Source organism: Buteo buteo, chromosome 2, assembly GCF_964188355.1.
Source record: "Buteo buteo chromosome 2, bButBut1.hap1.1, whole genome shotgun sequence".
Taxonomy (NCBI): domain Eukaryota; kingdom Metazoa; phylum Chordata; class Aves; order Accipitriformes; family Accipitridae; genus Buteo; species Buteo buteo.
Genome location: NC_134172.1, coordinates 78,459,902 through 78,472,429, shown reverse-complemented (window position 1 = coordinate 78,472,429; position 12,528 = coordinate 78,459,902). Strand labels below are relative to the sequence as shown.

The following is a 12,528-nucleotide window of genomic DNA, read 5'->3' as shown; positions in this document are numbered from 1 at the left end:
TTTTGCAAGAATAAAATAATCTTATAATAAGACAATCTACACATTCACCTACCTGCACTCAGACAGGTCCAGAGACCTCACCAGCACAAAATTAGTTGAGAGTTCATCTAGACTGAGCTTTTTCTTGCCTCCCTCTGAAGCCTTCTGAAATGTAAGCTCACTATATGATCCAACTGTTAAGCATCTGTGCTCGCCAACAACTCCTGTAATCATAATTTGTTCTCTAGAAACCAAGACAGAAAAAGGGATAGGAAAAGGCTTACGACACCAGCTGCCTCCAATCTTCACAGAGCCAGTAGCACAACTCCCTGCAGCAGGCACCAAAATCAGATTGTGTCACTGAAAAATTATGAACTTGAACGTCTCCTCACCACGAGGGAGGAAACTTGGGCATAATTAAAGATTTTGATGGGAAAATACTAAAGGAACTTTGAACTCTGCAAAGTCAGAAGGATATAGTGAAGTCCTGTTCATCCTTCCCATGAAGGTCACTACTCTGGGCTTACTTAAGTCCTAAAGCTCTTCTTACAGAATACAATTTCACTACACGTAACCAAAGTAAAGCAAAAAGTTCCCAAACTGTAGCATCTTTAAAAGCGACTGTTCTGTTTTGAAAATAATTAGCTTCATTTCACAGTCAATTGGCATACAAAAATTCACTTGCAGCTTTAGGGTGCAAACACTCAGAAGATGTGTGGGAGTATTTCCTTTGAAATAAATTCCTGAATCATAACTACTATGCTTGAACTAGCACATTAATAAAACCATCAATAAATTCTTCAAAAGTCACCCTTGAAGTGACAGAGTTTTCCATTACACGGAGAGGCAAAACCAGCAAGCAACATTTTGTTCTTCTAGTGAAGGTAACTGTCTTCTTCAGCAAGAACCTTTTAAATACCACCCAATCCTGTTGTCTACGCATTCAGGACATGTAATCCTGTAAAAACTGTATCCAGCGATAGTAGAGGAACAGCAACCTAAGGAAAATGAAGATGCTCAAGGCACAAGACTAATTCTGAATTTTGTAAGCATCTTTGATATTAAGACTAATAAATAGCAATATGTTTCTTTAGAAAACCTATGAAATTCAAGAAAAAAAAGGTTAAAATAGAAGACAGACCTGTTATTTTGACAAGTCTGTGGAGGAAATTCTTCTTGGCTCAATTATGAAGAAAGTTATTATTTATATAAGCCTATCCTTCAGTTTACTTTGGAGAATTGCTGTTCCAAGTTAATGTGGCTTGGTGAGGAAAACATATACATGAATGTTTCATACAAGGAATGACAGACTGACATCCTGAACAACCCAAACAGGATGAGAAAGAAAAAACCTAATATGTTTTATGCTAAACAGAGAATCCAAATTAATAAATTGAAACTAGCATGAAAAGATGGTCCTTATCAAGATTTGTGCTTGACTGACACTACCTCGTAGAAACTGAGAGCTTAATCACATTCTCAATCTAGCATCTCAACTTAGTTTGCATTCTTTTGCAAATTCTATTTGATCATTTTTTCTTGGATGAAGAAGATACACTCTTCATGGCAGACATTAAGAATCTCTTGCTTCAGTTGCTATTTCCATGATGTTAGATTACCATTAATAAGATTACTCCAGACACTCCTTTTTATTTTAATCCATAGTGTGATTAAATTCAAAGACTCTCAGCAGCACCTCACCAGCATCTAGAAAAGAATCGACTGATTCTGAAAGAATTTTCTTATCCTTTCAATTAAAAAACCAAAACAAATAAACAAACAAAACCCTGTGTCTTTTTGAGGCCCCGTTGACTCATATTAAAGTACAGTCTACTTAACCTATTTGGGACACTTTAGTATACCCTGCCTGTATTGATAAGAACATGTCTCCCACTGAAAGAAGCACCACTATCAAGTGTAAAGGAGCTGTAAGTTGTTGCAAAAGCAAAGTTTCAGTGACTGCAATACCTGCTTCTTTGTAACATAAGTAATTTATGTTTTGTTACAATAACACATTGTAACTTAATACAGGAGTAGGAGAATATTTTTAATCTGTGAAGTACACTGCCCCAAATAATCACTGATTTTAAAGGGTGATGCAACGGTTACTTGCAAGGTCCACCTTCCCAAATGTTGCTTGCATGTTGCTGAAATGCAATGCTGCTTGCAAGCAAGACCAAATTAATATCTTGAACAATTTCAGGAGGAAGACACTAACACCAAACTTTTAAGATGGACTCTCCTAAATCAGCTTTCGCATTGCCAGAAGGTCTGTGTTAGTACTCCAGTATAGAGGCATTTGCAAATGGTACCCAAATTATCCCACAATGAGAGCTTTCAGACTTAACAAGCAACATCTTAAAATAAGTGAATAGATCAGAGAAGTGAATGAGCCTCAAAGAACAAAGAGTTCTAGGTAACTTTTTTCTTCTTAGCTACTTATGAAAGAACGTTCAACAACCATTTCCTCAGCAGAGTACTTTTTCATCCTAGCTATGAACAATATGGATAGGGACACTTCTAAATACACAAGGCAAAAAAAGAGCCTTAGACTAATGAAGTCTGTTTTAAAGAACAAAGCCTGACACTACTAAATCAAAGACAACTTCAAGCCAGAATTTAACCACATCCCAAATACTCATTACACAGTGCAGACACTTGCCATTCTCTGTTTTCACACAAGAGAATAACCTTTTCTTCATGCATAGGAGCTAAGTTTCCAGCACCCCTAGATGACTACTGAATTCCAGCAGGAGAGGGAAGAACCTGGGGTACCAATAACCAAGCTACGCAGAACCCTGGAGCTTGGCAACTTGGGAGATGGAGCAGTTCGCAAGAGGGTTGCTTCCACCTGCTGGAGATGGGAAATAGTAATGTGAGACCAAAAGACCCTATTGCTTGTAGGGACCAAGACGGTGATCGTCTGGGGGAGCAGGGATGCTTTCACTTCACGCTGAAAGAGAAGCGACCTCACCTGAGCGACCAACTCTGATCTCGCCCAAACCACGCATCTACACACACACAAGCACACAAGAGGCTTGCTGCTGACAAGCTGCCCAAGTGTTAACTGAAACTGAACATGCACAGATCTCAAATCCTTTGAAATCGTACCAAAAAAATCCCCCAAAAGACAAGAAAATCTGACCTGAAATACACACAGTGCTCCTCTTGCTTAGGGAAAGCACGCAGAGATAACTCCCTGCCGTTAAGCCCATATGCACCCATCCCACCATTTCAGGCCCCGCAGGGCAGAGAAACGTCCCTTTTCAGCAGGGCAGAAAGGAGAATTTCATCTCTGCTCACCTCTCCAGACGGCTAACTTGGGGAAACCATGAGCAGCCCAGACTCCACACCCTGCCCTTGCTCCAAAGCATGGTTACTTTTACTTTGCACACATTGCTCTCAGAGCAGCAGCCAGACTGGCTGGCCACTGCCAATGTACGTAGCCCCTGTGCCTGTCCGGTTCTGGCTTTGCTTTTGGACAGTGAGACAATGAGAAGTGTTGCTATTCAGTTTTTCCTTTTGCTTTACCAGCACTTGCGGAATATTGAAACTATTCCCTCAACCACCACCATTCAGCTTCCCCTCTCCCATCATTAGAAACACCTCTTTTATTGGTGTGCTGGTTTCAGCTGAGATAGAGTTAATTTTCTTCTTAGTAGCTGGTACAGTGTGTTTTGGATTTAGTGTGAGAATACTGTTGATAACAGACTAATGTTTTACTTGTTGCTAAGTAGCACCTATCCTAAGTTAAGGATTTTTCAGTTTCCCGTACACTGCCAGCAAGCAGGTGCACAAACAAAAAGCTGGGAGGGAGCATGGCCAGGACAGCTGACCCCAACTAGCCAAAGTGATATTCCATACCATAGCACATCATGCTCAGTATATAAACAGGGGGGAGTTGGCCAGGAGGGGCGGATCGCTGCTCGGGCATCAGTCAGAGGGTGGTGAGCAACTGCATTGTGCATCACTTGTCTTTTCTTGGGTTTTATTAATTTTTAAAATTATTTTATTTTATTCCTTTTCATTACAATTATTATTATATATTGTTATTATTATTGTTAGTATTACATTTTATTTTACTTTAGTTATTAAATCTTTCTTATCCCAACCCAGAAGTTTTCCTTTTTTTTTTTTTTTTTTTTTTTTTTCCCCCCAATTCTCCCCTGCATCCCACTGGGAGTGGGAGGAGTGAGTGAGCGGCTGCATAGTGCCTAGTTGCTGGCTGGGGTTAAACCACGACAACTGGAAACCACATTTAAGACAAAATTTGGAACAAATAATTTGATTGTGCCTGCTGATGCGTTGTCTCAGCACTGCGCTGAGTCAACACCCGCAACCATCTTCCTCTCATCTGCAAACAGCTGTAAAGAAAAAGGCCACTTCTATTTAATTCCTTAACAATTAGGAATTAAATAATCTAAACTTCATTCAGCTTCCAGTAATACAATCTCTTATATTTTGCACTGTTTTCAGTAATTTAAAGACATTCAGTCTATAACCAGTTTGCTAAAAGGATCAGAGTTGCAGTTCTGTTTCTGCAGTCACTCCAGCATGGGTGGTTTACTTCATATACCTGTCCAAAGCCCACACACCTTACAGACAGTACAAGTGATTGAGCTGTTTTTATGAGATGCCGTGAAAGTGAAAAATATTTGCGTGCGAATAGTACACCAGGCAATCCGTGCTGAATCTTCATTCAAAACAATTCTAAAATACATGCATTATAAAAACAAGATTCGTCATAAATCACTGTTATCTTAAGTTACGTCTCATTTTTCTCCTAACTGATGTTGTTCAGATTTTATCATCAGCCAATTAGAATAATTACATGCAAGCTTGCTGCAGCAGATAACTGTAAAACATAATAAATCTCAAGACATTTGTAGAGCGTTACCCATTCAATGAAAACCGCATTTAAACTTCAGTATGTAAGCAACTTAAACATCCTTTTTCAGCCCATAAAGACTCTTCAGACTTTCAGTACTATTTATATTGCTTTTTTCATCCGCATTTGGCAACATAAGGGTATATAATCTCACACGCCCTTCTCCTGGCTGACTTGGATTCTGGTATGCAATGAAACACAGGCTAACTCACAGCACAAAGTTCTTCAAGTCAGCTTGAGGGAGTTTAATACCACACTCCCTTAAAGTCCTTAGGAAAAAAACACCCAAACTCCTGTATCACTAGCATTCCTGGATCTACTAATTGCCAGTGATTAATGAATCAAATAGGAGTTACCTTGAGACAGAAAAATAACTACTGGAGATTCAAAAGAAGTCAAGAAAACATTTTTCTCCCTGTCTATACACTTCAAAAGCAGCCACTCATCTCAGACTATGAGTAGTCACACATCAAAAGACATTTTAAGCCTTAGTAGTACCTGAAAAAACCCACATTATTCTTAGGATTTACCAAACACTTATCTTGCCATTACCAGCAACAAGCTATGGTGGTTTTCTTACACATGAGAAAGTGACACCTGAATATCAGGAAGTACTGAAGATAGTATTGTTAAGACTAAATTACACCTGTGTGTGCTGTAATTACATCATCAATATACTGTGCAAGGAAAATTCTTCAACCTTGACATCAGTTTGCACACCTGCTAAAATAAATTCCAACCTTTTCTCTCATTAATTCCAAGAATTATAATGGTGTTTTGGGGGTGATTTATGCCATTCTATATTCAAGGCCAAAACAAAACTACCAACTTCTTTCACAGGAGAACCAGCCTGCAATGCCATGACACCGAGGTTCCTGACTGAACTGTACAGTACTTGGTTCTTTTGATTGCTGGCAACACAGGCTTCTACATTTTTCAGTTTCTGGCATGCTAATAGATTTCAGAGACTGGTAAGATCATATCATAAACAGATCTAATTAACTCAACATTCTTTACTTCAACCATGAAAATCGGAAGAATGACTTACTTGGGTCTCGACTGCTGTACGGCCAGCCTGAGGCAGGTAAAAAAGATGGCATTGGAGAACTTGCCCTGCTGTCGTCCTCCACTTGCTGCGTAATATGCCGCACAGTTTCTTTATTTTTTCTGTTCTTCCTGCGCCCAGTGGGTTGCCAGCCATCCCCTACTCCTTGTTCTGAGAACGCATTCTGTATTGCACTATCCTTGGCAGAATGTAGTTCACTCCCTCCATAATGTGACGGTGAAACCTGTTCCTCTTTGATACGTAAAGACCCATAGCCCATGTCACTAGACCAAAGAGACTGGGATGAAATGTCTTCGTGGCTGTCTGTTTTTGGTTCTTGATCCTCTTTTCCGTAACTACTCCCTCCTTCATGGCAACTGGCAATAGCTGAATCTCCAGAAGAATTTGCTGGACTTGTTCGCCGAGCTAACCAGGGAGATATACTCCTGCCAGCCACAACTGCTGAAATCAAAGCATCTGTACTACTGCTGGAAGGGGCTCCAAGTTCATAATCAACGAGGTCATCCGAGGCATCAGACTTTATGCTTATGTCCAGAGCTGCTTTTATGAAATTGTGACAGGCTTGTACAATATCTGTCATTTGCAGATAGCTAGCAGCTGACATCACCTCAATGACATTTCTGCTGGTCAGTGCTAGGTGTGCAGAATACATGAAGTCAATGATTGCTTTAAAGCCTTGTGCAGTTACAATGTCTAAATGGGTGACTGTGGCCTGGTCAGAGGTTTTCTGTACCTGGCAGTACAGTGTTTTGAAGTAGCGACTACTTCCAAGCAGAACGTTTTTGTGAGCCTTAAAGATCTTCCCCTCCACTATAATGCAAACATCACAGAGGATGCCGTGTTGTCTCTGCTCGTTAAGCTCACGCAGCAGATGACGGTAGTGGGAAGCAATCTCCATATCTTCCTTTCGGTTATTCATTTGGAAATCTTTGTGTTTCCTCTTCCACAAGTCCTGCATGGGGAAGGAAATGACAGTATTACAAAATCCCATACAGGCTTACAGACGCATTCTTCAAAGACTGAGACAAACCCCAAGTTGAACCAAATTAAGTACCAGGTTCCTCTTGAAAGATTGTCACAAAATACAACTGCTGCCTAGAAAGACTGCACAGTCATTACACGATGCAGCTTATTTTTACCAGACTTCAAAAAATTTACGTTAAAAGGGACTAGATTTGAAACTCAATCCTCCAGTGGCTCATAACATCCCAAAGAAACATTTCTTTAAATTACTACAGACTTGTAAGAAAACCTGTCTTAAGTTACTTGGGTAAAACAGCTGTCAGTTTTTACTGTTTGGGTTCAGTAAAGTTTGGTTTTGAAAGAGGTACTACACACTTGAAACCATGCTGATGGAGACAAACTATTGAAGAGCACTCTGTAACACAATTTCCTCAAGGGAACAAGCATTACATGTAGCACACTGAATAGCTGAAATCCTCAAACAGCAAAAGCCAATTGAAACCAGCTATTTCCCTTGCTATATTGCCGTTGAGGGGCTATAAATACTGTTTTCAAGTCAGAAGAGCAATAAGCAAATCCAAGACCACAGATCACAAAATTTTAAGTCCCCACCCAAACTAAACTGGCAAGATATCAGAACTATGAAGTTAATGCTATTTGAAGCTTAACTACTTAGAAGCACAAGATTTTTAACTTTGCAATAAAACATATTATTTCCTTGGCTTTACATCTCCAAGTTTACCCCACAACCACCCTAAGATATTGGGTAGAGAAATTCTAATAATCACTTAAACATTCATGTTTAGAAAGGACGCTTATGACCAAAATAACAACGCGTCCATCAAGCTGAGAAGAATTCACGGGACTTTTGATCACCTTCCATAAAATTTGACAGTGTTATCCAAAAAAAGGCTAGTTAGTGCCAGCAGCATGGCAGAGACCCATATCTTCTGAGTTATGCTCCAATTATCCTCCGCTTACACCCCAAACCAGAAAAAAAGGTCTTAAGTGTGGATATGTTGACAGTAATCAGTAGCACCAATATTTTCAGATTGAACTTTATCACACCTGCCAAGTACAAATATGAGAGAAGTAATACATCAACACGGACAAGTGCATACACAGATTTCTCATGGCGTTCAGTAAGTCACTCCTGCCACACAGCTTAATCTGTTGTCCATTCAACACCAACAGAAATGCCCTGTCCTTCGTCTCCCAAGGTAACGCTTCACTGCTATCAGGCGTATCAACACATTCTGTCTCTCAAGCGAGATGACTTCAAGTTCACAACACTCAAAGTGTTAAAGGATGGACGCTGGCAGCACCAGAACAGACCGATGAAGTACTCCCTGCAACACCATACCTCGGCAGTTACTACCTTTGCAACTCCATACTTGCCTTTGCTGCCACAGCTTTGCAAATTCCTTGGTGTTACTTTCTGCCATTTTATCTAGCTTATACCACTTATTCAGAACTTTCTGTCAAGATTTATATGCCGTCTAACAGTGGTTTAATGGTTTGACCGATTAAGAGCGCCGAGCTGCCACACAACATGAAGGATATCTACTCCTTTCTCTCAAAAACTCAAATTTGTTCCAATATAGGATGTTCCAACTGTAAAATTAATATGTGGGTCCACATGTCAACATACAACATACTGACAAGACCAAATTCTGAATGTAGCTATGGGCAGGTGCACGAATCAGAAGCCTGGATTTAGGCTACTGGTGGTTGCTGATAAAACCCAAATCACTGTACTTCTGAGGTCTTACAGTCTTAAAGCATACATGGTTAAATATAAGAACTGTCAGTAAGGAGGCTGACGTGAGCTTGAAGCAACTTTCTGACATACATCAAGTTCAAACACAAATTCAGTCCCATCTGTTCAAATAGGCTCACAGCAGTGGGCAGTCCTAGGACAGCCATGATTAAGCAAGTTTCCTGACACATGCAAGTGGGTTTCCTGTACTGTGGAACACAGATCCCCAAGACCTCTGCCCCCTTCCCCTAGTCTGTGCTATTATTGTCATCTACAGGAGCAAAATAGCTACAGTTTGGCCAACACCATTGGCTAAAAATCAACCTCTCAGCCCACAGAACATACGTGACACAGGACCTTTCTTCTAGAGAGCCACCTGATGATTCAAAAGTTCAAGTTATGCAAGATTGCCTGCACAAGCTTCTCCAGTTCCGCAAGAATGGAGCTGTCTCTTCGGCAGTGTCAGAAATGCTAATTTGCAAGACCAGCTGGTCCCTGATCGTTGAGAAGCATTTACTTCCCTCAAGAAAGGAAGGACCATCTTCCTGCAACATAAACAGGCTGAACTGGTGTTCATCTATTTCAAATCCATACAGTTTTTCTACAGAATTAAGCACAGAACACACAAAGAAGCTAATCTTTTTTTTTTTTTTTTTTTTTGAACTGGAAGAGGTTAATAATAGCATAGCTCTACATTATCTGAACAACACTACCTATTTATCATTGAAATCTGTCCGGAGACCTCAAATCAAATTCTCACACGGAAGCCATCTCCACCACAAATAAGTGAAATAAATAAATTTAAAAAAAAAAAAAAATCAAACCAAGAATCAGAGTCAGGGGAAAGAAAAAAAGAAAAAAAAAAAAAAAAAGAAAGAATTGATTTTTCAGGTGTTTGGCCTGAAAAGGTTGTGATGGAACCAGCCAGCACAGCAGGTCTCTAACCCAGGCTCTGAAGGTGGCTGCCACCACTTCCCATGTCTTCATTTTTGAGAGAACCACCTCTTAAAGCAGAATGACAGTTCAGTTTTGTCTTTATTCCAGAAACCACTACTGCATCTACTTTTAGGAGCTGAAGAGTCAGCTTAGTCCCCTCAGGAAATATGAATTGCCACATAGGATAAAGTGAGTTGTCCATCACCAATCCTGTCTTCAACAGCTGCCATATCCACATGATTCAGAGGAAGACGCAAGAAAACCTCACAGCACACAATTACGAAGCCATCAGAAGGTTTCAGATATGGCACTTCCGTTTGCTGTTCCTTCATGGGTATCAAAATCCATATTCCAAGATACCAACTCCCTGGAATCGGTGCAGGGGGGAGGGGGGGCGGGAAATCTCCTGCAAGGATGATTTTCCCTTCCTCAATTTAATACAGATTAGCATCAGGAGTACCTGTCAATGTCTTCACCTGGTTTTGTGAATTTATGCAACAAGAGCTTTTCTTCTTGAATGTTTTTCACCTGGAAATTATACTGATTCCTTGAGATTTTATTTCTTTACTATTTCATATATTTATTCAGCTTACTTCAGTGGGTTGGGTTCCCCCTCACTGTTGGTAACAGTCTATTTTAGATAAACCTTATCCTTTGTTTAAACTGCCTATGGCAGAAACCCAGATTAAAATATTTGTCTCTTCCTACCTTTGGTTTAGACTGGACCAGTTTGAGGTTCAGTTGAGGTTCTGACTCATCTGGTGCTTCTTATGGATGAAGCACATGCTAGCCTCTTTAGGAAATAGCTTTTCTCTGACTTTATTTCCTATCAAGGGATTTTTACTAAACACACACACAAAAATCTACGCAAGATTCCTTACTGGCCTCCCTCCCACCCACCAAGCTCTTGACAGAAGACACCCTCCAGGCAAGCCATGGATGAACAAAAGCATGTCATTACAGTAAGATCATACAGTCCTTGTATCTTACTTGCCCACTGTTCCAAGGACACTGGGGACAAGAGCAGAGAGAGGGTGGGTGGGTGCCTTTTGGACAAGAAAGCAAAAATACCTGACATTCTAAAATATGATGAATATAAGAACACAAGTAAAAATAATGACAATACACATTCCTCTACACAAAGGGAAGACAACTTGTCCTTGTTCCAAAGTACTTTAAGTATAAAGAGACAGAGAGATGAATGGGGAAGGTGCCCACCAAAGAGCAGCATCCTTTCCACTGACAGGTGGGCATGTTATAGCACTTTCAAGTATGCAAGCAATGATGTGGATACTCCCATGTTCAGTCTAATCAATAAAATTTAACATCTTCCAAACCAGCAATTATTATTGTAGATGTCTTGATCTTCCTCTGTCTAAAGGTCTGCTACTTTATACACATTGTTCCACATTCAACATTTGTCACAGCATTGTACCTTTTAAATGAGAGGTCTTTGGGGGAGAAAATTAAATATGCCTCAAATTCAGAGGAATTAATTAGTTTTCTGTCTACCCATGTCAAACCAGAACATCCGTTTAATGTCAAGGATCACTAGGGAATTAATCCAAGTTAAATTTAAGGCAATTTGCTAGTAGTTAAAAATTCAGGAAGCTTCAAAACCCTGTGCTCTTGTGTTCCAATTTTACATGCTGTTTTGTGACTTGTTGTTGGGATGGTTGGGGGTTTTTTTCCCCCTTTTCCTGGTAACGATATTTATCTCCACTTAAAAGATGTTGTGGAAAGATTTCTTCAGAAAAGCAGTAGCCTTCAAACTTCCACTGGAAGCATGGTAAAGATGGAATAAACCGTGGAGATTTTTTAGAATCAGACCTCAAAGATTAATGATGTATTTTTTGTTTTATCTCGGGTCTTTTTAGTACACTGAAGGATTTCAAAGTTGAGCACCTACTAAAATCCTTTAGGCCTGGGCCTGCGATGACAGCACATGGCCACAACACAGCTTTCCAAGAAGCCAATGAACCATGAAAGCTCATCTGTAGATTTTCCACAAAATAAATTGTAGCAGATCAGGCTTTCTTCATAAGTCAATTCACAGACACTACAGTAATTCAAGTCTATTACTTTTCCAAAAATAACTAAAATAAAAAAAAAATTGTCCCTAAACAAACAACACTTGCATGTAACAGCAAAAAGAACAAAACATGAGCAGATTTAATAATCTCTTTCATGCAAACTTCTGTCAAGATACGGGCCAGCTTTTTACTTTCCGTGTTGTCAAAAACCTGGTCTTAAAGTAAGCATTAATAATTTATATAATCTTTAAACCTAGCTAGAATGAACCTAGTTCTACAAATATAGCATCTCTGAAAATTCTTTCTTTTGCACTATCAGTACAGTTATTTGAACATGAAAACATCACCTGGTGACATAAGAGTCTAAATAAATACAGTCTTCACCTACTGTTGGAAAGGTTTTAAAAAGAGTAACCAGTAATACTTACAAAGCCAACCTCTCAGCATACGCACCCACAATAAGTCTGCTGACCAAAATCTTAACACCAGTAAAATTAAGTGGTACAAATTTGTTGCATCTAAAACTCAGTGCATTATATGAATTTTGACAAAAAGCCACAGACAAGAAATGGAGTACACACATGAAAGCCTCTACAGTACAGTCCTCTGGGAAATAGTGGGGACAAAATTAAACTCAGAAGGAAAAGGGGGGCGGGGGGGAGCAGAAAAAGACTAGGGGGGGTTTTGTTGTTGGTAGGATTGTTTGTTTGTTTACTTTTTGCGCTCTCAGCATATAAGCGAACGAAAAATTTAAACTACATGTCATTTAGGCTGTTACAATTGTCTAAACATGTTTCTACGCTTAATACTAAGGACACAAGTTATAGAGTACCAAACTATTCACTAGTGCACTCCACCAGCCACTCTATGCTCCCTAGAGTAAACATGCCAATTGGAATTTAAC

General features: G+C 39.7%; 1 protein-coding gene across 8 annotated transcripts in view; it reads right to left on the bottom strand.

Moving 5' to 3' along the window:
- The window catches only part of ZBTB46 (zinc finger and BTB domain containing 46), a 60,829-nt gene that overhangs the window by 36,715 nt on the left and 11,586 nt on the right, over positions 1–12,528 (bottom strand). For all 8 annotated transcript variants that reach the window (XR_012649115.1, XR_012649116.1, XM_075021466.1 and 5 more), the window contains one exon: positions 5,916–6,885. Coding sequence is in view for 6 of the 8 variants with exons in the window: in XM_075021466.1 (XP_074877567.1) it covers positions 5,916–6,885 (970 nt within the window). In the remaining 2 variants the exon portion in view is untranslated. The remainder of the gene's footprint in view (positions 1–5,915; positions 6,886–12,528) is intronic.